The sequence below is a fragment of the Oryctolagus cuniculus genome, chromosome 12, assembly GCF_051225735.1.
Source record: "Oryctolagus cuniculus isolate XC-2025 breed Fujian yellow rabbit chromosome 12, ASM5122573v1, whole genome shotgun sequence".
Classification (NCBI taxonomy): Eukaryota; Metazoa; Chordata; class Mammalia; order Lagomorpha; family Leporidae; genus Oryctolagus; species Oryctolagus cuniculus.
In genome coordinates this window covers 90,221,906-90,247,883 of record NC_142878.1, presented here as the reverse complement: position 1 = coordinate 90,247,883, position 25,978 = coordinate 90,221,906, and the positions used below count along the sequence as shown (strand labels likewise).

Sequence of the window (25,978 nt, the reverse complement as noted above, 5' to 3'; positions counted from 1 at the left end):
AGGAGTAAAGAGGGTCACGCTTAGGACATTCAGGCCTTAGTCATCTGCTCCCCTAGTCCTTCATCTGTCTATTCGTTCAGCCCCATGTTAAACGTCCACAAAGTGCTGGATATGGTTTAAGGCACCGGGAACATTAAAAACCAGAAATTCGCTGGTTCTACAAGACGAGAATTTAGACTAAGATATGCATAGTGTAAATGCTAATTATATTCATTCTAGCTTCATATTTCTGCATAATAGTAAATTAAAATAAATGTTTATTTAACTTTTACTTATTTTGAAAGAGACAGAGAGAGAAGCTTCCATCTGCTGATTCCCCAAATGCTCACAACAGATGGGGCTGGGCCAGGCCCAGCCAAGAGCTCAAAATTCCATCTGCACTTCTCACATGGGTGGCAGGGACCCAAGTACTTGAGCCATCACCTGCTGCCCCCCAAGATGCACAATAACAGGAAGCTGGATTGAAAGTGGAGGAGCTGGAATTTGAACCAGGCAGTCCGATATGGAACGTGGGTGTCCCAAGCGGCAACTTAACCGCTCTGCTAAATGCCTGTCGCAAACTAAATGTTTTCACAGCGCTATTCGAATAGCCTCAGAAAGATCTCTCAGAAGCTTCATAAATTCTAACAGGAGCACATAAACACAACGATACTTTTAAGACACAACACCAATGCTGAAATCAGTCCGAAGCTCAGAGAACGTTGGACTCCAGGCGTGGGAGGGACGTGGGGTCACCTGGCACAACCTTCTGAGGGCTCGGGGAGGAAACTCAGAGTGAGGACCTGAGTCAGCCATGGGTGGCTGAGCCAGAGTTCAGACTCAGGTCAAACCCCCACCCCAGCGCGGTGCTCTCTGCTTCCTCTCCCAAGCACGCTCAGCAGCTCCCAAGCCACCAACCCTTGCTGGCGTCCTTTTGCAAGACCGGCACGGGGGTGAAGTAGGGATCCATGCGGTGAGAAGACGGCAGAACGGTGAGGCTGGAGATGGTGGACCCTTTCACCAGCTTCTGAACCTTCACCTGCGTGATCAAGCATTTGTTTTCAGCACACGTGTTCGCCTTCACAATGAACACAGTTTTCTCTTGTAAACAATAAATAAGATTATGAACAGTTTCATTAAGTTTTAATAAAGTAGCAATATCGGCTCCAATTTTATTGCTCATGAGTACCCTGTGCTATTGTCTACTGTCAGGATTTTGTGTAATTTAAAATAGTTAATTAAATCCAATTAACATGTTGTGATTTCCACCATGCAAAGTCAGTACAGTAGTTAATAAGGGAACTATTAAGATTTTGTTCAATTTTAATGACTACAATATAAAAGTGCTAAATCTTGACGGAGGAGGTTTTGAATACAGCAAAGTTTGGTACAGGCGAATTTCCCAGGAAACAAATATTAGAGTTTTGAGGGTGAAAAAATAAATTGGGATAATTTACAGATACCTATCAGCCAGTATAAACAGGTTAAAGGTGAACTTGAAGTACACTCCTCTACTGATCTCGGAAACACTTAAAGACACAATATCTAGATCAGTTACAGTAGATAATTACTTTTCCTACAGTCATAGAATGCCTTTATTAAAGTTATGAAATATGAATTGCTTCTATTAAATGCTTTCTAGATTTTAAAGATGATACGCACTGCATATAAATCACATTTAATTGAATAGCCCAAGAACACTATTTTTACCTTTGTTATAGGAGATTATAAATTACCTGGGCCCTCTCAGCAGGGTAAATGCTGCTTTTTGGTATTTATAGACTGATTTAAATGTTCAAGTCATTTTCCCAACATTAATTAATTTGCATGACTTCCAAGGGAACTAGGTAATGGTTTGCTACTTAACTCATAAAGAACTCGAGACAGAAAGGTTAGATTTGTTTCAGGTCACACAGTGCGCTACATGTACACAGACTTCGGTTTTGAAACTAATCTGATGGTACACACACAGGATTTACCACTGCACCCAGTTGTACCACACCTTGCTGCCCAGTAGGGTCAAGGTGACCTTTGAGAAAAACAAAAGGAACATCTCAACCCTGGGTGTGGGGTGGGGAGTCACCTTATGAAATCAGCCTCCGCTGGCTGAGAATCTCTGTGTGAACCGTCTTAGCCACCCACCCCACCACCACCAGGAGGTGACAAAGAAAGGAAACTAAAGCAGCCATCGCTCCATGGATGCCAAAGCCTTCGATGACGCTCAGTAAACAAACACATCGAAATCGTATTACTTTTCAACATCTCCTTTTTTTTTTCAAGATTTTTATTACTTACTTGAGAGAGAGAATTACAGAGACAGACAGACAGACAGGAAGGTCTTCTATCTGCTGGTTCATTCCCCAGATGGCTGCAACAGCTGGAGCTGAGCCGATCCCAAGCCAGGAACCTGGAGCTTCTTCCAGGTCTCCCATGCAGGTGCCAGGACCCAAGCACTTGGGCATCTTTCATTGCTTTCCCAGGCCATAGCAGAGAGCTGGATCAGAAGAGGAGCAGCCGGGACTCGAACTGGTGTCCAAATGGGATGCCGGCGCCGCAGGCTGAGGTTTAGTCCTCTACACCAGAGCGGCAGCCCCTGGACATTTCTTTTATTTATTTATTTTTTAATAAGACTTATTAATTTGTTTGAAGGCAGAGTGATACTGAGAGGGAGACAGAGAGAGATCTTCCATCCGCTGGCTCACTTCCCCAAACATCTACAACAGCCAGGGCTGCTCTAGACCAAAGCTAGGAGCCTGCAGAGGCCTAAGTACTTGAGTCCTCACCTGCCGCGCCCCAGAGTGCACATTAGCAGGAAGCTGCATGGAAAGCAGAGGAGCCAGGACCCAAACCAGGAACCAGGCACGCCGCTCTGGGATGCAGGTGTGCCAATGCAATGTTTCCTCCCAGGTAAGTCAGAAGGGAAAGAGAAGATGCTATTGGCTATCGATGAGCAGAAGAGACGCATGCGCAGGTGCTGCCCAGTCTTGCCAGCCTCCCTCGGTCTGCCTTTTTTTTTTTTTTTTTTTTTGACAGGCAGAGTGGACAGTGAGAGAGAGAAAGGTCTTCCTTTTGCCGTTGATCCACCCTCCAATGGCCAGCGCTCTGCGGCCAGCACGCTGCAGCTGGCGCACCGCGCTGATCGGATGGCAGGAGCCAGGTACTTCTCCTGGTCTCCCATGGGGTGCAGGGCCCAAGCACTTGGGCCATCCTCCACTGCACTCCCTGGCCACAGCAGAGAGCTGGCCTGGAAGAGGGGCAACCGGGATAGAATCTGGCGCCCCGACCCGGGACTAGAACCCGGTGTGCCGGCGCCGTGCCTAGTGAGCCGCGGCACCGGCCTGGGTCTGCTCTTACCCCCAGCCCTCTTCCTCTCTCCTCAACCCCACACGGTGGTAGCTCCAGGGTCTCGCCGCCATCAGGGAGGCTGAGATGATCACCGCGAGGCCTGTACTGCAGGGATGGCATGCACGAGGCCAAAGACTGCCCGCATCGGAGCCGGCAGGGGCTCCACGCCTCTGACTGATATCAGAGTCGGCCAGGCAAAGGCAGATTGGGAGAAGTAATTCGACTTAAATAAAATCGTCAAGCACTGTGGTGACGCAACATGTGGGTTTGGCCGTTTGGTGACATGGAACGTAATTTATCTGGATTTTCTGAAAGCCTTTGACAAAGAGCACCTGCCAACCTGCTCTTGAAACTGAAAAGTAGCAGGGTCCAACATAAAACAGCACACAGAGGAGGACGCGTGGGGACGGCCCGAGGCAGGAGCGTTCAGCACATTCCTAACAAGACTCTAATTCTTGGAGTTGCATCAGCCTACACAATGTCACTGACCCAACGACTGTGGTGAGGAGTGTGTGTGTGCCTGTGCATGTGGGGGCGGGGGAGGTGGGCATTGAGGGGAGTGTTACAGTTCACAGACGGAAAATAAATCCACCGGACGGTGTCGCTGGATCTGAACCATCCGCCCACACCTCTCCGTGGTGAGATAACAACCTCTGCACACCCTTGGTCAGAGCGAGCAGGCATCTGACGCCCTTCAGCATTTACTGAGCATTTATTATCTAACACTAACTTTAACACGATGAGCGTTAAATTTCACGAGCAGTGGGAGTGCAGAAGAGGGAGTCATTAACTCTGCCTGCTGGTGTTGCACAACGCTTCGCCGAGACTCAGCCCTGATCTCTACTGGAACCACTCAGGGAGCTGTTGAAAACACTGCTGCCTGGGCCCCAGCCTTGGGCAATTAAATCTGAATGGCTGGGCTGGGGCCTGGGCTTCGGCGTTTCTATAAAGCTTCCCAGGTGATTCTCCTGTGCAGCCAAGGTTGCTACTTAAATTGCATCTTTAAGGAAGCATTGAAATGTAGCAAGCGGAGAAGAGGATGCAGTTATAGGTACAAAGAATGGTGGGGTGGGGGTACGGAACAGCTCCACCTGCACAGCAACACAAGAAGGAGTCCCAAAGGGAAGGCGTTCTCACCTGGCTGGGGTAAAGGGAGTGTGTATCAGAGGCCAAGGGGATGAGACTGGAGAGGGAGTTTGAGATGTAGGCAAATGAGAAGCCGGCTGACTGCCTGACAAGTTCAATCATCGCACGCTCTGGCTGCGCAAGGCACACTCTTCACTGTGTTTGACTCAGGAGCCATGCTTTGTGGTGTCTGTTGTGTAATGTGAAATACCGTGAATAAAGTCATCTGAAATACTGGATGATAAATCGGACAATGTCCTTTATTTCTGACCCCTCATTTCTATTCGCAAAACTGTAACTCAGAGCTTTTTCACTTTGAGCCTCAACCCTCTATGATAGTTTAATTTTTTTTTTAAATTACAAACATAGGGGTCAGCCCTGTGGCACAGTGTGTTAACACCTGGCCTGCATCGCCAGCATTCCATATGGGTGCTGGGTCGAGTCCTGGCTGCTCCGCTTCCAATCCAGCTCCCTGCTAATGCATCTGGGAAAGCAGAAGAGGATGGCCCTGGTCCTTGGGCCCCTGCACCCATGTGGGAGACCCAGAAGATGCTCCTGGCTCCTGGCTTCTGATTGGCTCAGCTCCAGCCAGTGCGGCCATCTAGGGAGTGAACCAGCGGATGGAAGACCTCTCTCTCTGCCTCTCTCTTTAACTCAGTCCTTCAAATAAAATGAGTCTTTAAAAAAGAAGGTTACAAACATATACCTGTAAACTTACAGAAGAAAACACTATTCATATTCCTGATGGCCAGAATGAAACATTATTCTTGGCATATTTGCTTCCCGTGTTTTCAAAAAGAAAACCCTATCTATTTTATTATTCTGGTAAAGATGACAGATGTTCATTATAAAGATTCCATTCAATGCCAAAACACACGAAGATGAAAGTTTAAGAAGTCAAATATTATTAGATAACCCAACATCTCCAATATCTTTAGAATGACTGATACATCACTTTATAAAAATGGGATTACAGGGGCCTGTGCTGTGGCATAGTAGATTAAGCCTCTGTCTGCAGTGCCAGCAAGCCTTATGGGCACTGGTTCGTGTCCTGGCTGCTCCTTTTCCAATCTAGCTCTCTGCTATGGCCTGGGAAAGCAGTAGAAGACGGCCCAGTTGCTTGGGCCCCTGCACCCACAGAAGCCGGGAGAAGCTCCTGGCTCCTGGCTTTGGATCAGCCCAGCTCCAGCTGCTGTGGCCATTTGGAGAGTGAACCAGGCAGTAGAAGACCTCTCACTCTCTCTCTCTGTCTCTCCCTCTCTCTCTCTCTGTAATGCTGCCTCTCAAATAAATAAATCTTTAAGAAACTAGGATTGCATTATTTTTTTTTTTGACAGGCAGAGTTTAGGCAGAGAGAGAAACAGAGAGAAAGGTCTTCCTTCTGTTGGTTCACTCCCCAAATGGCTGCTACAGCCGGCACGCTGCGCTGATCCGAAGTCAGGAGCCAGGTGCTTCCTCCTGGTCTCCCATGCGGGTGCAGGGCCCAAGCACTTGGGCCATCCTCCACTGCCTTCCTGGGCCACAGCAGAGAGCTGGCCTGGAAGAAGAGCAACCGGGACAGAATCCGGTGCCCCAACCGGGACTAGAACCCAGGGTGCCAGCACCGCAGGCGGAGGATTAGCCTAGTGAGCCGCGGAGCCGGCTAGGATTGCATTATTGAATGTAATTTGACATGAATTAATAGGAGGAAAAAAGGCCAAATTAAACCCAACAAACTACTAAACCACAAATAAGTTGTTTGTTTTTTAACCACCAAAATTCTTCTGGGTTAAAAAAGATTTCTCTGCAAGGGCTGGAGAATGTTTTCCTGAAGGGCTAGGTAGTGAGCATTTGAGGGGTGTGGACTCTGCTGAGGCCCGAGTGCAAGCATAAGCAAAGCGAAAACAAACGGATGAAGCCGTGTGCTGTGGTCCGGGTGTCCGTGCTCCCTAAGACTCACAGATGATATCAGGAGGTGAAGGCTTTGGGAGAGATCAGGTCACCAAGGCTGAGACGGTTTCCTAGGAGAGAAGTCCCAGAGAGCAGCCTTGGCCCTTCCGCTGTGAGAGAACACAGCGAGAAGGTGCCACCTGTGACCACCAGAAGGCAGGTGCTCACCACACGCGGAATCCACCACGGCCTTGATCTTGGACTCCCCGGACTGAAAAACTATGAGAAATAAATCTCCTTGTGTGAAAGCCACCTTGTTTATGGCGTTTGTTATGGCAACAGAAACGGACTGATACACTGTGTTCACTGAAACTTCAATTACAAAAAAGGGTGGCCAATTCTTAGGCTGTATGTTATGGACCCCTGCACCCATGTGGGAGACCTGGAAGAAGCTCCTGGTTCCTGGCTTCAGATCGGCGCAGCTCTGGCTATTGCGGCCACTTGGGGAGTGAACCAGCGGATGGAAGACCTCTCTCTCTCTCTCTGCCTCTCCGTCACTCTGCCTTTCAAATAAGTGATTTAAAAAAAAAAAAAAAGTTTTATTTATTGGGAAAGCAGAGTGACAGAGAGGGAAGGAAGACAGAGAGAAAGGGATCTTCCATCCGCTGGTTCACTCCCCAAATGACCACAATAGCCAGGGCTGATACAGACCTAACCCGAGAACCTGGAACTCTATCCTTGTCTCCAAAAGGACAGCAGGGGCCCAAGCACTTGGGCCATCTTCTGCTGCTTTCCCAGGTGCATTAGCAGGGAGCTGGATCAGAAGTGGAGCAGCCGAGACTTGAACTGGTACTTTTCTAGGGGATGCCTGCATCACAGGCTGTGGCTTAACCCACTGAGCCACAATGCCGGCCCCAGGGACATCGGAACTCTCCTGCTACTCCCATCTTCTGCCCCTTCCCTCCCAACTTTTGGTTATTCTTTTTACATAGTCCTGATTAATAGTTCCATAAATACACACTCGCCAATAGGCTGGCTTTGGTTCTCAAACTGCTCTTTACAACAAGTGTTCATGGGACTTAGCTTCCCCGAACCTCTGTGCCTGGGGTCATCCTTTCTTTTTTCTTTTTTTTTTTTTTTTGAAAGATTTTATTTATTTGTTTGAGAGGTAGAGTTACAGAGAGAGAGAAGGACAGAGAGAGAGGTCTTCCACCCGCTGGTTCACTCTCCAGATGGCCGCAATGGCCAGAGCTGAGCCGATCTGAAGCCAGGAGCCGGGAGCTTCTTCCAGATTTCCCTTGTGCGTGTGGGGACCGAAGGACATGGGCCATCTTCCACTGCTTTCCTAGGCCATAGCAGAGAGCTGGATGGGGAGTGGAGCAGCTGGAGTGCCAACCATTGCCCACATGGGATGCCAGTGCTACAGATGGCAGGCTTACCCGCTATGCCACAGCACTGGCCTGGGGTCATCCTTTCCATTCTCAAGGCTTTGTAGACATTACACCATTGTCTTCTCCTCAGACGAGGCTTGTTGTTGCGAAATCTGATGCTAGTCTAAATTTTTAAACCTTGAAGGTTATTTGCTTTCTTACTGACTGGGTGTCTGATACATTCTTTATCTCTGAAATTCAAGTATATAACTAGGAGAGACTTCTGTTCCCAAGTCTAAATCAAACTCTTGCTGGATGCAGTGTTGTCTTTCCACTGGCCGATTCAGTTCTTTCTTCAGGAAAGTTTTCTTAGGTTTTGTCACTGGAAAGATCTTTTCACGTGTCGGGGTCTGTGAGGGACACCAGACATCCGTAAACACTGGTTCCTCTTTATCTTTCATATCATGATAACAAACTATTCGGTTTCTCCTGTTCCTTTTCAAACAGGACATCTCCGTGTTAGCTGGGAACACGGCTTTATCTGGGAACACAGCTATCCACGCACAGATTACACTTCCCAGGATCGCCTGGGAAATGTGGTCACGGGACTGAATGTGGGGCAGTAAGAGGCAGGCACAGCTGGCCCTGGCTGTCCTTACCCTTCCTACGGACTGAATGCGAGGGTGGAGGGGAGCAAGCTTCCTGCCTGAGAATGACTGCCCTGGCATCCCTGGGATGAGGAGACGGCGGTGCTTCAAGATGGAAAGAACCACATTCTGGATGACTGAGGTTAACAGAGCGTCCTGCCAATCGGAGACTTCTCACCTGGGGACTGTTTTGCGACTGGGATAAGCCCCTTCAAGTGTGTGTGTGTGTGTATGTATATATATATATATATATATATATATATATATATATAAAGATTTATTTAGTTATTTGAAAGGCAGAGTTAAAGAGAGATGGAGAGAAAGAGAGAGAGAGGTCTTCCATCTGCAGGTTCACTCCCCAAATGGCCACAACAGCCAGAGCTGAGCCAGACCAAAGCCAAGAGCCAGGAGCCCCATCCAGGTCTTCCACGTGGCCACAGGCCACTACATCTTTGGATCTGTGACAGCAGTTTATTTATTTATTTATTTTTGACAGGCAGAATTAGACAGTGAGAGAGAGAGAGACAGAGAGAAAGGTCTTCCTATTTCCGTTGGTTCACCCCCCAAGTGGCTGCTACGGCTGGCACGCTGCGCTGATCCGAAGCCAGGAGCCAGGTGCCTCCTCCTGGTCTCCCATGCAGGTGCAGGGCCCAAGCACTTGGGCCATCCTCCACTGCCTTCCTGGGCCACAGCAGAGAGCTGGACTGGAAGAGGAGCAACCGGAAGAGGAGCAACCGGGACTAGAACCTGGTGTGCCGATGCCGCAGGCGGAGGATTAGCCTACTGAGCCATGGCACCAGCCTGTGACAGCAGTTTAACCTGTACCAAATTACTCTGCCTCTCTACTAGCTTGATTTCCTTTGTCTCCTTCCTCTGCACACACTGTGTGCACAGTGCTTTCCCCATGTCAGTGTTTCTATACACGGCACTGTCTGTTCCGTTCTATTTATGCTTTATTTATTAGTTCCATAAAGTATTTTGTATTCGACTCTGCTTCCTCATGTCTGCAATCCCCCTCTTTATCTCATTCTGCTCTTCTGTCCTCCCGAGTGAGCTCTAGTTTCACATAATTTATGTTCTTATCAAGCTGTGCTATAATATGAAGAAATTGCAAGAAAAATTCCTTCTGTTCCTTAAGTTTTTTTTTTAATTCTGTTGCTTGCAGTCCCTGAGTCTCCCTGCTCCCCCAGGGAAGTCGCGACATGGAGAAAATGCAGTGGTCCTGGGCACTCAGCACGGTGACCACATCATTTCTTTTCTCCTGGTGCATCCTGGGGTAGCTCTGGCCAGGCATTCGGCCCCTCCTGGTCCCTGGCACCAGTCAGCTTTCTCTCCAGATTTTTCTCTCACATTTTCCACATGGGAGAACTGGGTTTTCTGTTTTCTCCAGCTTTCTGCTGCCTGTAGGCTGGACTGGGGGAGCCTCCACTCAGCAGGTGTCTGTGAAAGTATTTAGGCTCTCTTCCCTCTGCTGACCTTGTGAAAACGTGGCTCTCTCTACTTCCTGAGGAGGGGATCAGCCCTCCCAAGCCTGCCCCTAGGGTCCTTAGGACATCTGGGTGGAGTCCTGCGGATTGCACTTCTCTGGGGAGGAATGAGGCCCATCAATTCCTGTCCAGTATCACCGTTTTCGTCTAAACCTCCTTACTCAAGAAGACTTACTCCCCAGACTTTGTAGTCTGCCTGAGAAGCCCAGTAATCTGATGATTTGTGAGAACTTCTCAGGGGTAGGGAGAGATCAGGATAGGAGCCATGCTGCACCTGTCTGTTCTGCCCCTTAAATCTTCTGCCTGGTGAATTTTTTAAAATTGTGCACAGCCTGCACAACCAGATTGAGCAACACTGCCCCAAGCTTCCTTTCAACAGTGTGGATGGGGCAACTAGAGACCAGGAAGGGAAAATAACTAGGGCACCCACACAGCTTCTAAGACGGGACTTAGAATGAGGGACACTACGTTTCCCAGCCTCCCTCACGGTGTCACGTGGCTTTGGGACAGGGTTCTGGCCGAGGGGTAGAGGAACCACAGTGACTCCCCTGGGGTGAATACAGACATGATGGTGGGGACTGAGCAGTCATCCTAGATCACATTTTGGAAAATGGCCTGCTCAGAGAACAGTGAGACGGAAGGTGTGCACGCACCTGCCACTGTGGGGCGTGCACCTGACGCTATAGTGCTGCCATATTAGCCACAAACCGCCATTCAAATTGTCACATGAAGGAACATTAACCTTGGTCGTGTTTGACTGACTGTTACTGTCACATTCGCTGAACTCATATCATAAATGACAGAGGGTGTATTTACAGATTTAAGTAGTGCTTCTCTGATCTCAGCATTAAATACATCTTTAATTGGCTCCGAATGACAAACATGAAATTTTGTTTCCTTTTTTTAAATTTGATGACACCCACATTCTTGCAAACCTTGTGCATACTTTATTATTGCTATTTTATATCCTGGTATTTTGAATTTATATAATCTCATCACACAGAAGACTCGGCATTGCTATCCTTCCATAAGGCTACTGTAACAAATCAACAATATATGGTGATACTTTTTTCTCACACTAAAAACTATTATTTTTCCACACACACACACTTTACTGACATGTAACATTTTTCCTTAGGAGGTACAAATGGCCAGGTCACCACGCGAGGAGCAGGATGGATTTTCACATGTGAACAACGTGAGGCACCATCTTCCAAACAAGAGGCAGGGCATGACAAGCACCCTGGAAGGCCCTCTCCAGTCCCTGCCCTCACCCACAGGTGCCCACCAGTCTGGATTCTGTCCATTGCTTTCCTGCTTTTCCACTTTACGTAAATGGGCTACTGCAGTTTATACTCTTTTACATCTGGCTGTTTTCTTTCAAGATTGGTTTCTATCAGACTCCCTATGTTGTTGTTACAGCAGCAGGTTCACATGATGAACTTTTAATGTTGATTTTAAGTTATCAATTACACTTACAACTGCAATCGGTAAGACTTGAGTCTTCAACCTCCCACCCCCTGTGTTGCTCATACTGTTCCTTCTAGAATATTCTGCTTCTCTAGGCTCTGTTGTCACCCTTAAACAATGAGTGTAGAAGTAATCTTCAAGAAACCACATCTGACCTCTTCCTCCTCTGAGTCCATGTAGCTTTTGTTGGGCTTCTCTTACTCTGTTTACAGCAAGTATTTGTACACTATTCTGAAAGCATTTCATAACTCAGGACTCGTCTAATCTGAATGATCTCATTTGAAGACGGACTAGAACAAAATAATTTTTGTTTGTTTTTTGGTTTCTTAAAACCACTCAAGATTTACAGGGAAGGAGCGACTAACACGGACATCAAAGCAAATATTTTCCTTTTTGACAGAATTGATACAATGCGTAGACTTAACATCGGCCTAAGTACCCTGCTGGTCATGGTGGGGTAGCTTATGACCAACTAACTTCCCTGAAGATAACAACGATAAACCCTGGCCAGGAAGTGCACAAACAGCCATGCGGGGTCCCGAGAGAGACTGAAAGCACGCAGAAGTCAGGGGGAGCCCATCCAGAAGAGGTTTGTGTGCGTGTGACTTCTCGCCTAGAAGAACTTCGTGTTCTGTGGGATGCAGAGTGGCTACCATTCAGGAAGGAAGCCACAGTCTGATTGGCTTGTGGAGTCAGAGGATGGAGTTCGTGTGTGTCATAAAGGCTGAAAACAAGGGAGAATTCCAGAAATTAGGAAGCTGCAAAGAGCAGGGCGGTGGCTTCAAGTTTTGTAACTCAAGGCTGGGTTGACCTCTGAGCCACATAAATACCAAGAAGATCCTAAGGAATCTAGCAAATGTGCAACAGTTAAAGGTTTTAAAGAACTGAGCAGAGATTTCAGCTGCTACCAGCCACAGTAAGGATGGAATTTGGACTTTGAATTTAGCCAAATTGCCTAGAGAGCAAGGTAACAGAATTCGAAGTCTCAGGGTGAGCAGTAATTTGCTGCTGGGGACACCCACGTCCCATGGCAGAGTGCCTGGGTTTAAGTGCTGGCCCCGCTTCCAAGTCTAGCTTCCTGCCAGTGCACACCCTAGGAGGCAGCACACGAAGGTTCAAGTACTTGGGTCCCTGGCACCCACATGGGAAACCCGGATTGAGTTCCTGGCTCCTGGTTTCAGCCTGGCCCAGCCCTGGCAGTTGTGGGCATTTAGGGAATGAGCTAGCAGATGTCTCTTTCTCTCTCTCTCTCTCTCTCTCTCTCTCTCTCTCTCTCTCTGCTTTTCAAATAATTAATTTAAAGGGAAAAGAAAGGGAGGAAAGAAAAAATGGCTTCCATAACCCTCTTTATGAAGGCCAACAAAAGAAAATAAAAGTCTTGACAACACATCATTTAAAATGAACATAACAATCAAAGTTATTGTATAAACAAAATAACAGGAAAAGCCAGCCCACAGTCAGGAGAGAAACTAGTTAACAGAAAGAGATCGCAAGATGACACAGAAGTTAGAATTAGCAGACAAGGACCTTAAGGCTTCTGTTAACACATATTTTAAGGACCTTAAAGGAAAACATGATGATAATGATTTAAAAGATGGAAAATCTTGCCAGAGGAATAAAAAGTATTTTGAAAAAAAAAATGGAATTCCAGAACCGAAAGTAAAATGTATAAAATGAAAAACCCATTGAATACACTTGCAGCAGATTATGTCTCCTACAAACATAATCTGCAAAGACAGAGTCAGGCACTTGGCCTAGCAGCTAAGACACCTGCATCCCCCATCCCAGTATCTGGCTGCAGCTGCTGAGTCAGCTTCCAGCCAGTGCCAGTCAGACCCTGGGAGGCAGAGGCAATGGTCTGAGTAATTGGGTTCCTGTCACCCACACTGGAGACCTGGCTCATGTTCCCAGCTTCCTGCTTTGGTTTCAGCCAGGGGTTATTGTGAGTATCTGGGAAGCGAACCAAAAAATGTCAGCTTTCTCTATCTCTGCGTCTGTCTGCCTGCCTCTGAAATAGATAAATAAAACAAGATAATATGAGAACATTTTGGCAAGTTTATGCCAATGCATTTGCCAATGTGATGAAATTGCAAAGTCCTTGAAATATGCACTCTAACAAAACTGACAGAAGATGAGACAGAAAATTCAAATAGCCCTGTACCTATCAAGTAGTCTAACTGTTGTACAAAAGGGAATTATGCAAGGAAGATCAATAAACACGTGATGCTAGCAATAAAAAACAGGTTTTCAAAAAAGAAATGCAAATGCAAATCCTTCAGGAATCCCTTGACTGAGAGGCAGAAATGTTAAAGACAGGATTAGAAAGCCTTAAGATAGACAGGCTCTTCCCCCGGTGTTTGGATATTTGGGGCTCTTAATTGTATAGAATAGCTGTGAATATGCAAATGGAACTATGACAAGTTTGTAACTGTGAACAGAAGCAAAACTGCATGGGGAGGGATTGGCTGACTGGATAACCCGAAGACACGTTGTCTGCTTCTGTGAGAGGAAAGTGACACTGTCACCAAAGCAGAAGGACAGAAAGGACTTTTAGAAAAAAGAAGAAAGAGAGGCAGTGCTATGGCGCAGCGGGTTACAGCCCCAGCCTGCAGTGCCAGCATACCATACGGGCACCGGTTCAAGTCCTGGCTGCTCCACTTCTGATCCAGCTCTCTGCTATGGCCTGGGAAAGCAGTGGAAGATGGCCCAAGTCCTTGGGTCCCTGAACCTGTGTGGGAGACCTGGAAGAAGCTCCTGGCTTTAGATTGGCTCAGCTCCTGCTGTTGTGGCCATCTGGGGAGTGAACCAGTGGGTGGAAGATCTCACTCTCTCCTGGCTCTACTTCCCTCTGTAACTCTGCATTTAGAGTAAATAAAATAAATATTTTTTAAAAAAAGAAAAAAGAGTGGTGGGCCGGCGCCGCGGCTCAACAGGCTAATCCTCCGCCTAGCGGCACCGGCGCACCAGGTTCTAGTCCCAGTCGGGGTGCCGGATCCTGTCCCAGTTGCCCCTCTTCCAGGCCAGCTCTCTGCTGTGGCCAGGGAGTGCAGTGGAGGCTGGCCCAAGTGCTTGGGCCCTGCACCCCATGGGAGACCAGGAGAAGCACCTGGCTCCTGGCTTTGGATCAGTGTGGTGCGCCAGCCGCAGCGGCCATTGGAGGGTGAACCAACGGCAAAGGAAGACTTCTATCTCTGTCTCCCTCTCTCTCACTGTCCACTCTGCCTGTCAATAAAAAAAAAAAAAGAAGAAGAAAGAGTGGGGGAGAGAGGAGGGGAGGAGGGGGGAGGAGGAATGGAAGAAGGGAGGAAGGGAGGAAGGGAGGGAGGGAGGGAAGGCAGAAGGAAAGAAGAGAGGGAGGGAGGGAGGAAGAAAAAGAGGAGGGAGGGAGAAAGAGAGAGGGCACACACACCACTCTGGTCTTGGCTGGAAGGGCTCTTAGGATGATAAATGAGTGGTGAGCAGCGAAAGTGACCACAGGATCCTCAACAGAGACAGAACGTGGTGACGGCAGAGTCCCCGGGCAGATGGCAGGGGAAGCACCTTTCTGACGCACAGCTGGCCGCGGTGAGGCCTCACGGGGCAGCACACCACACAGCCCAGCCGCATTTATTCCCAACAGTAACTTCCAGTAAAAATGTGACCACGGAGGGAAAGCAGGGAAAGCAGGGAATGTCATCTGGAATGCTTTCCATTTAAAAACAGCGATAATAGAATCCAGCACTTAACGCGAGACTCAGCACAGAGAGCCGCTCTGCTGAAAGGGGTCTGGGCAGGCTGGGCAGCGCTGCAGTCTGCATCCACACCCCAACCCCCGCCCAGGACTGCCAAGGCGATGGGCTACGGCCCTGCAGGGTCCGTCAGCCTGGCTCCCCTTGACCCTGTTTCCCAACATTACTATGGGACCGTGGAGTACTGTATTGCATGGAACTTTAACATTCCAAGGAGCCAACATTCCTGGGAATACATCTTGGGAGCCGAGGAAGGATTCAAGGATTCATGCATAGCTAACGGGTTTCCTGTTACAATGTGCTAATGTTGGCGCTCTGCGAAGGTGAAAGTGATAATTATACACAAAACTTTCCTTCCAAGAAGCTTGCAGTGCTGGACTTGGGATTTGCTGATGGATTAGACTGACAAAAATCCATGATTTCTTGTTGCTTTTTTTTCTTTCTACATTTAATAGTATTTATTTACAGCATTCTGATGGCACTTTTAAACATTGATTGATTGATTGATTGGAGAGGGAGTGAGCACACTCCTATCTGCTGGTTCACTCCCCGAGTGTCCACAGTGGCCGAGATAGGCTGGGCTGAATTAGGGACCTGGGAAGTCAATCTGGTTCTCCACCTGGGTGGGGGGACCCTGCTGAGTCGTCACATGCTGCCTCCCATAGTGCAAATCAGAGCTCGGACTTGAACTCAGCTCAGGCACTCTGTGCTAGGACATGGGCATCTGAGCCAGCATCTTTTCTTTTCTTTTCTTTCTTTCTTTTTTTTTTTTTTTTTTTTTTTGAAAGAATTACAGAGAGTGGGAGAGACAGAGAGAGATTTATCTTCCATCTGCTGGTTTACTCCCCAGATGGCCCCAGCGGCCAGGGCTGGGCCACAAACCAGGAGCTTTTTCCTGGTCTCCCACGTGGGTGGCAGGGGCCCAAGCACTTGGGCCATCCTGCGCTGCTTTTCCCAGGCCAGAAGCAGAGCAGTCGGCATTGCAGGCAGTATCTTTACCTGGTACACATGCCACAGCACTGGTCCCCTGAGCCAGCGTCCTAACCAGTAAACACTCACCCCTAGAAATTTCCATCTGGAAAAAGTAATCCCTAGAGAATAATAATCAGGCAGCATCCATTTCACCTACATCTCTGTTACACCTCATCCGAGAATGAACACGCATACAAGTGAGAGCCCATAGAGGACACGAGCTGGGATGGTCGGCTTCTCCGTCCTCTCAGCCAGCGAGCCTGGCGTTCGTCGTAACCACTTGTGCTACTGCTCTTCGCTCCCGTGTCAGGGAGCGGTACGCCAGTCTCCAGGCATTTTTTGTTTAAATACTGGCTGGGGTCATCAGTGAAATGAAGTTTGGTCCTCATTTACCTCGTCCCAGCAGTGGGCTTGGCACGCAGCTGCAGAGCGGCTGGGGCTCTGCTTAGTTAATCCAGCATCCCTTCCTGAGCGGCGCTGAGACTGACTTCAACGACTCCACTGGGCTTTGCCGGCGTTTCGGTGCTGTATCATAGAGGCTGCAGAAGGCGCGCGCAGGCGAGCCTGAAAGGAGGCCACGTGCGCCCGCGGGTCAGGTGTCTTCACCGCAGCCAATGAGGCGGGCAGCACCAGCGACTGGCCAAGTCCATTTGAGCCACAACGTGGGCTTGGTGGTGAAGCTCACTTTTCAGGGATCTTAATTAGATCACCTTAATGCCACGAGTGAGAGCGTGTCCATTTTGCACAATCTCCCTTAGGATAATTTTCTGACACTCTGAATCAGACTCTCGAAAGAAAATACATCTCCAAATTCTCCCAGAGCTGCGTGGTAATTCTAGGACTTGGGTGCGTATGTTAAACCCACAGGAACCTGAGCTGCTGCTGCTGCTGCTACTGCTTCTTCTTCTTTTTTTAAAAACAAAAATATTTATTTATTTATTTATTTATTTGAAAGGCAGAGTTACAGAAGCAAAGAGAGAGAGAGGTCTTCCATCTGCTGGTTCACTCCCCAAATGGCCTCAAAGGCTGGAGCTGAGCCCATCCAAAGCCAGGAGCCTGGAGCTTCTTCCAGGTCTCCCTCGCAGGTGTAGGGGCTCAAGTACTTGGGCCATCTTCCACTGCTTTCCCAGGCCATAACAGAAAGCTGGATTGGAAGTGAGGCAGCAGGGACTTGAGCCAACACCCACATGGGATGCCAACACTGCAGGCCAGGGCTTTACCTGCTATGCCACAGCACCAGCCCCAGAACCTGGGCTTCTTATCTCGGGAGTAACAATGCCCCCGGTGTGTGCTGAGTATTAAAAGTTGTGATGAATAAAAGTGTCTAGGATGGGGTCATGTATCTAATGAGTGCCCAGCAAATGCTCTGTTACATGCACAAGTGGAAAATGGAAAACTTTAACATTCGGAGAAATTTCCCCCCTGCAATCAGGGTAGAAAAGAATTCGACCTGGTCAGCTCTTCTGTTTTATGTGTCATGCGTGGTGGTCAGAAGACGAAAGAATCCGACCAGAATCCACATTAAGGATGGGCACAGCTGGAAGACAGCAGGAGCAACGTGCCCCAAAATGACACAGGAATTAGTGATGGATCCAGAATTGGAACCCAATATAAACGCCGAGTGTTCTCCTAACGAGGTCTGTTAGTGTTGCTTGAGGTTATGGTGTTTCAAAAGTCTCCCTTTGACAAACTTGAAAAAATAGTTCTCTTTTTATGCTTTTCTTATTTTTTTCCTTTCCTTTTTCCTTTCTTAACATTATACTTTAATTTAATCCATATGGAGTTGTCTTTGGTATGAGATGCAAGGTTAGGATTCAACTTCATGCTTTGTTTCCAGATCGTCTGCCAAGTGACTCAGCACCATCCGTCTCCCAAGTCCTCCCTTTCCCACTGATTCACCGTGTTGCCTTTCTTACATTCTAAGTTACTGTTTATGCAAAGATGCATAACTGTGCTTGCTCTGCTAGTCTGTTGATCTGTTAATTTTTCTAGCCATAGAGTGTGATTGTAATTATTTGTAATCTCATCATATGTTCTAGCAAATGGTAGGAAAAGTTCATCTTCATTAATCTTCTTTAGGAAAACAATAACGCTTTTTGCCCACTTACACTTCAACATGTTATGAACACTGGCAACTGGAAAAGAAGGAATATTTCATGCAAACCAAATCAAAACCACATGAATTTGGATTGGAATTGCATTAGATAGAAAGATTAATGTGGGAAGAACTGGCGTGCTTATTACATTTTTTCATTTCAGGAATATGATATAGCTTTTCATTTATTTGTCTATTTTATCACTCATTAAAATTTTGAAGGTTTTTGGAGTTTTCTTCATGTAGAAATGTTTTAAATGTTAATAATATTACTAGGTGCATTTTGATGTGAGAGAGCGAGAAAGAGAGACTGCTGTTCAATTATTAAGCACATATACACAAACCAACAGCACATTTATACTGAATTCTGACCAGGTCACGTACTGTGCTTGAAGCTAAGAAATCTGGGGCCTGCCTGCAAAGGGACTTAACAATTTAGTTGGAAAGTTGTCCATCTTAAAAATACCAGCTCTGTTGGCCGGCGCTGCGGCTCACTTGGCTAATCCTCCGCCTGCGGCACCGGCACACTGGGTTCTAGTCCCGGTTGGGGCACCGGATTCTGTCCCGGTTGCCCCTCTTCCAGGCCAGCTCTCTGCTGTGGCCAGGGAGTGCAGTGGAGAATGGCCTAAGTCCTTGGGCCCTGCACCCCATGGGAGACCAGGAGAAGCACCTGGCTCCTGGCTTCAGATTGGCACAGTGCATCGGCCACTTAGGGGGTGAACCAACGGAAGATCTTTCTCTTTGTCTCTCTCTCTCTGTCTAAAAAATAGCAGCTCTGCGGCAAGAGTCGGGCACGGTGGTTAAGATGCCACTTGGGACAACCGCTTCCCATATTGGAGGGCCTGGGTTTGAGTCGCAGCTCTGCTCCCAACTCCAGCTTCCCGCTAGTGTGCACCCGAGAGGTAGCAGATAATGGTTCAAGTAACTGGGTCCCTGCCACCCTTGTTGGAGATCCAGACTGAGTGCCCGTCCCCATTGCAGACATTTGAGTAATGAAACAGTGGATGGGAGAGCTGTGGCAATCTGTCTGTCTCTCTACTTAAAAAACAAAAACAACAAAAACAAACAAGCAAAACCTACAGCTGCTCTTCAGGTCAAAATCACCACTCTGAAAGTTAGCCAGAATGTGGTGTAGAATAAGGATTAAGAACGCCAGCTTGGAAGTCAGACTGGCTGAATTTGAACTCAACCCTTTGAATTTCAGTTGCGCGACTTTGGGCAAGGTTTATTTAACTTTTTTGCCTCCGTTTCCCCAACGTAAAATGAAAGCAGGACTCGTAGTTCACCTCTTAGGGTTGTTGTAAACATGAGATAATCCATGTAACATGTCCCGGATGCTGTGCCCAAGCAGAGAAGCCGTCAGGAACGTTCAGCAGTTACGCAGTATTTCCTGAACAGCTGGCACGTGCCTGGAGCAGAAGCACAGCTGGGGGCTGCACACGCGAAAGGTTAGAACAAGGAGGCTGCGGGAGGACGATCTTGCCCTCCGGTGAGGGCTGGGCTCTGCATCTGAAGCTGTGGGGAGACGGAGACTGAATCCAGGAAGCAGGCACTTCCCCTGGGATCTCCACGTTTGGATGAAATGGCGATGCCCTAGACAACAGGATTACAGTTCAAAGATCCTTTGCTGGAAAAGTCATGCCCCTACCCACACCTCCAAATGAGGGCCTTGTCACACTAACCTAGCGTTAGGCAGAGAGCACACGTTACAAAGGGTAGAGAAGTGGATGGTGGTGTAACATTTTCTTGGGTCATTGCTTGTTTCACTTTAAAACTCCTCAGAACCTTCTACAAGGGCTGCCCTGTCTTAGGTTAGAACTGGAAAGGGGCGTTTTGGAACCCAGCAAAGAGTCTTCTCGGGCACCATCTGTGGTTCCTAAGAAGTGGTTAGCTCCCCAGGCCAGTTCCTGTGCGGTCCTGGTCCAGCTGAATCCGATCCTGGCACACGGCCGGCCATCTCACCAGCCCCACCAGGAGGAAGGAGGATCCTACTGCGATCAGTGGCTCCTAGTGGCCTGGGGCTTGGCGCTCAGGCAGAGTTAAGGAAGCAGGGTTTCTTACCAAGAAATCTCCCCCAAATCCTTCTCACCTCTTTCCTTTCTTTTCTCCTCCTGATGCATCCTGTTTGTGCCAGTCCAGGTTTCTTTCATCTTCTGGACAACATAATTACTTAGAGAGGAAGCACAGACAGTACCACCTCCCACCCCAACTAGCAGTTAAAAGTTAAATTAGAAAAATAGACCCCTGATCAATGTGGTCAGCTCTGTGGAAAAGGTGATTTACAGACACCTTCCAAAGAAGAATGTGTCTAATTAGTGCAATCGAATACACAAGACATCAGCTAGTAGTGTTTTATAGTAGGTAATTAGTAAAGAGGAAGTCAATGATTAAGAGTACAGGCTGGTGCCGGTGCTGTGGCATAATGGGTAAAACCACTGCCTGCAGTGCCGCCATCCCATATGGGTGCCAGTTTGAGGCCCCAATGCCCCACTTCCAATCCACCTCTCTGCTGTGGCCTGGGAAAGCAGTAGAAGATGGCCTAAGTGCTTGGGCCCCCTGCACCCACATGGGAGACCCGGAAGAAGCTCCTGGCTCCTGGCTTTGGATTGGCGCAGCTCTGGCCATTGCGGCCAATTGGGGAATAAACCAGCAGATGAAAGACCTCTCTCTCTCTCTCCCTCTCTCTCTCCTTCTCTCTTTATATGCCTCTCTGTAGCTCTGCCTGTCAAATAAATAAATAAATAAATCTAAAACAAAAAGAAGAAGAAGAAGAAGAACACAGGCTGTGGCTGGGTGTTGTGGTGCAGTAGGTTAACCCACCACTTGGGACACCCACATCCCATATGTGAGTGCTTGGGTTTGAGTCCTGCCTCCACTTCAAGTCCAGCTTCCCTGGGAGGCAGAAGGTGATGGCTCAAATACAGGGGCCTGTCGCTCCCCCTCTTCGTGGAGGAACGACACTAAACCCTGCCTAGGCTTCATATCCGAGTCACGGCACCATTATGTTGCTCCCCGTCTTCGTGGAGGAACGACACAGGACCCTGCGCTGTTCTTTTGTCTGCTCGGCCCTTCCCGGGTTTGCTGCTGGTTCTTCCCGGGTTGGCTGCCGTCCCTTCCACCTCCGTGGAAGGGCGGTTCCCCCTGCCACTTTCCCCACTTCCGCAGGGGAGCGGCACACCGCCGGCCGGCTCTCTCGGGGGCTACACAGGTGTTCCTTCAGATAGATGTTCCCCTTAGATATTCCTGGTGCATGTTGTCTCTCTCCTCCTTTATAGTCCTCTTCCACCAATGCCAACTCTGCTACCCACACGCCGAGTACGCTGCTCTCCTCCAATCAGGAGCAGGTCCTACAGTTTATTGGTTGAACTGGAGGCAGTTGTGTAGAAGCTGTTTCCCTTCTCAGCGCCATATTGTGGGAGAGCAGATGCATAGAATAAGTCTTAATTCCAGTAACTTAGTCTAGTCCGAGTTGCTCCCAGTTGCTCCCCACAGGGGCCCTGCCACGCATGTGAGATCAAGATGCAGCTCCTGGCTCCTGGCTTTAGCCTGGCCCAGCCCTGGCTGTCTGCAGACATTTGGGAACTGAACCTGTGGATGGAAGATCAATCGTACTCTCTTTCTCTCCCTGTCTCTCTTTGCCTTTCAAATAAACAAATGAAGCTTTTAAAAAAGAACATGGGCTAATCCTCCACCTGTGGCGCTGGCACCCCAGGTTCTAGTCCCGGTTGGGGTGCCAGATTCTGTCCCGGTTGCCCCTCTTCCAGGCCAGCTCTCTGCTGTGGCCCAGGAAGGCAGTGGAGGATGGCCCAAGTGCTTGGGCCCTGCACCTGCATGGGAGACCAGGAGAAGCACCTGGCTCCTGGCTTCGAATCGGCGCAGTGCGCCGGCCGTAGCAACCATTTGGAGAGTGAACCAACGGAAGGAAGACCTTTCTCTCTGTCTCTCTCACTGTCCAGTCTGCCTGTCAAAAAAAAAAAAAAAAAAAAAAAAAAAAAAAAGAACATGGGCTCTAATATCAGGTTTTGCATCTGGGTTTTATCATCTATTAATTGTATGAAGGAACTTCACAGGTGAGGTCATTTCAATGTTAAAAAAATTGAGATCCCTGCAGAATTTTTTCCAGAATATGCATTTTCTATGAACTTGTTGAAGCCTCCTCATTTGGCTGGAGCAAGTAACTTAATCCCTCTTAGCTGACGTTCCTGCACCAGATGGGCCGGGGTGGGAGTGGGGTGTCACTCATTCCACTGGGATTAATGTGAGCTCAGCACAGCACAACGTCACTCACACGGTCAACCCCCAGCGGGCAGGAGCTATTTATTTATTTATTTATTTATTGACAGGCAGAGTGGATAGTGAGAGAGAGACAGAGAGAAAGGTCTTCCTTTTTGCCATTGGTTCACCCTCCAATGGCCGCCACGGCCTACGTGCTGTGGCCGGGGCGCCACGCTGATCCGAAGGCAGGAGCCAGGTGCTTCTCCTGGTCTCCCATGCAGGTGCAGGGCCCAAGCACTGGGGCCATCCTCCACTGTACTCCTGGGCCACAGCAGAGAGCTGGACTGGAAGAGGAGCAACCGGGACAGAATCCGGCGTCCCAACCAGGACTAGAACCCGGGGTACTGGCGCCGCTAGGCGGAGGATTAGCCTATTGAGCCGCGGCGCCAGCCAAGGAGCTATTTATTATAATAAATCTCCGAATCAGAGTCTGAGCTTCTCAGTACCCACAGACCACCCGCTTCACGGGGATGGATTCGAACCCCTCTGGCGGGTGAGCTTCAGGCTATAAATGTGTGAAGACTGTCCGTGGCACTAATTGCCCGTAGCCAGTTTCCCTGTTCACTGAGCAGCCTTCCACGTGGGCTCTCAGTGTAGCTTTTTAACAAGGGTAGAATACATGTGTCGGAGCAGGCCGAGGCAAGCACTCTGGCCGTCTGATCTCGATAGCTATGCCTAAGTAGCATTCCAGTTTATGCATCAGTCTCTTATGAGTTCATCTGTACCAAAGAGATCAATCAGCGCTGACGAAATCAAGGCTCTTGTCCTATAAAATCAAGGGTCAGACCTTGGGTTGCACTAAAGTAAGGAACGGTGCTCCAGGGGGCTTGACGCTGCCGGCCAGCTCCCTACGTGAACCCATGATCACACTAAAAACCGTCCCTCCTCCCGTTTCTAAAGCAGGAATGAAAATTGTTGTCATGCAAGGCAGGTATTGCTCAGAGATGACTCTCTTTAGTAAAAAAATTATCTGAGCAAGCATTTGAAAAACAAGAGAAGTCACACAAAAATTACGAATATCCATTTCTAGGCTTCTTTTGAAAATCCACCTGCCATGGGGCCAGCGCTGTGGCTCACTTGGTTAATCCTCCGCCTGTGGTGCCGGCATCCCATATGGGCGCCGGGTTCTAGTCCCGGTTGCTTCTCTTCCAGTCCAGCTCCCTGCTGTGGCCCGGGAAGGCAGTGGAGAATGGACCAAGTGCTTGGGCCCCTGCACCTGCGTGGGAGACCAGGGGGAAGCATCTGGCTCCTGGCTTCAGATCGGTGCAGCGTGCTGGCCGTAGCGGCCATTTGGGGGGTGAACCAAGGGAAGGAAGACCTTTCTCTCTGTATCTCACTGTCTAACTCTAGCTGTCAAATAAAAAAAAAGAAAAGAAAAGAAAAAGAAAATCCAGCTGCCAAGGGCTAGAGCTGGCTGGCTGCCCCCCACAGGGAGGCCCCCTCTCCTCGGCTCTGCACTCCAGGAAACCGGACCTGGACTTCAAGCGCAGGCATCTTAGTCCTCTCTAACTGGCGTGGCCTCTGCGCACCTGCGACGCGAGTCGGATTTTAAGAATGTTTTGCACATTTTCTAAGGATTTGTACTTTTTTTTTTCCCCAAGGGAGAAGAAGCCTGGAAGTCAAAAGCTCATCCCGTGAACACTTTTCCTTTGGTTCCCACTGAGCACAAAGGGACACTAACCTTGTAAACACACCCATATTTTGGGAAACGCTTGGGATTCAGTCTCCTGGGCGTTTCTGTGTGTGAGCCGCTGGGGAACATGAGGGAGTTGGTGGGAGGGACAGCTGGAGGAGGGGTCCACGTTGACCCACGCTGAGGCTGGGAATTGTCAGCGGAGGCAGGGGTGGAGCGTGGGGGACAGAAAGCGTTGGTGAGATTAGCCACTTCTCTTCTGCACCCTTCTTTCCTGCTACCACTATGCTTTCCCCAGCAAGTCCTGCTCTGGGCTACCATGGTAGGGAGAGGGGAGACACGGGAATTGGGACGGGGGTGACAGGTGGAATCCCTAGTAGCAGCAGTGGGGTAGTCAGCATTAGGACATAAAGATAGAGGAGCTGAGAGCCGGTGTCAGCCACCCCGCAGGCCTGGCCCGCTCTGCGTGGCCATTCACAGGAAAGGGACTGAGAGCCACGTGCTGACGGCCAGGGCGGGGCGCTGTCCATACAGCTCTAATTAGACAGCTTCGTGAACATCCAACACATTTAAGGAGCTAATGCTATTCAACAAAGCGCTATTGCTTTCTAGCCAAAGGGAGAGGAAATGAAGTGTAATAAGCACCCAGGACACCAGGGCACAGAGTTCTGAAGCTGCTGGTCAGTGGAGCGGCTGGAGAAATGATCCGATTTCCGGGGACGTCTGCCTTAGGCCCTTCCTTTCAGGGTGCGGACTGGGAGGACAATTAGATTTCAGTGGCCCGCTCAAGGCCGTCCATCACTTGGCCCTCTGCATCCAACTACCTCATTGGGTTTTTCCCTTCGTAAAAGTTCAAGGCGATTATGCAAAGCTCTAAGCCATCCGTCCTAGCTCTCATTATTCACCTCTGCCTTCACTCGTCTTGTGCCAGTGTTTAAACGGCACGCCAGAAAAGGTTAGCCAAGCGGCTGAGAAGCTGTCGGCGTGCGGACACCCCTACTGGCTGGTATGCCAGCTTTGAGCCCCAGCTCTGGCGCCCGCCTCAGCTTCCTGCCAGTGCACACCCCAGCAGGCAGTGGTGATGGCTCAAGTAACTGGGTTCTTGCTACCCACATGGGAGACTGGACTGAGAGTCTGTCTTTCAGCTTTAGTTTGCTCCAGCCCTGGTTGTTGTGAGCATTTGGGGAGTGAACCAGGAGACAGGAAATTCATTCTCTCTCTCTCTCTCTCATAATGAATAAAAAAAAAAATTTTTTTTAAAGGCACACCATCTCTCCTTTAGCCATGTCCATCCATTCCTCGAAGGCCTAGCTGGGGGCTGGCCTCCACTCAGCACGGATACTGATCACTACTTTGTTTCCCTGTTCCGTAAGGCACCAGCTCAGCCTGCATCTGCAAGTCACACAATCAGGGTTTCAGCCCTGTGGACGGCTCTGAACAAGCCCATTGTCTTCTCAGTATGCCGATGAGGAATCTCCGTTTTTAGAGACTAAGGGACACGTGACGGTTTATAGCAAGGGCAGAAAGCAGACTGAAACCCGCCTTCTGCCTCGCGGGGCATGGTTATTTCCACACAAGCTCACACGGCTGTTTTCGGACTTCTTAGTTGCCGGCTGCAAACAGATTCATTCGGAAAGATGGAAATTTTAAAAATCCTATAAATCTGGTATTTTGGAGTCATTCTGCCCCAATGTTCTAGCCTAACACGAGGGCTACCCTCCAAGTCTACACGACTCCCCGTGATTCAGAGGCTATGCCTTGAAAGAAAGTGTAAGAGTGAATCACTCTAGTCAATGAGCACTTATTTCTGCTCCAGCAGAAAGGATTTAGCAGGCTGGGAATGTATACATGGCTTCAAGTACAGTTTAAGGGACAGTGGGTTAGACTACTGGAGAACACAGCAATAATATTCATGCATCTCAAGGACCTCTCAGCAGATAATTAACCTGGGCCATGATCAAAACAACGCTATAAGGTCCATCT

At 48.8% G+C, this 25,978-nt stretch overlaps 1 protein-coding gene across 1 annotated transcript in view; it reads right to left on the bottom strand.

The window, feature by feature from the left end:
• The window catches only part of IQCH (IQ motif containing H), a 142,949-nt gene extending 141,912 nt beyond the window's left edge, over positions 1-1,037 (bottom strand). The window contains exon 1 of the mRNA XM_008268850.5: positions 898-1,037. Coding sequence (XP_008267072.3) covers positions 898-949 — 52 coding nt within the window. The 5' untranslated portion in view covers positions 950-1,037. The remainder of the gene's footprint in view (positions 1-897) is intronic.
• Between the last annotated feature and the right edge of the window lie 24,941 nt (positions 1,038-25,978).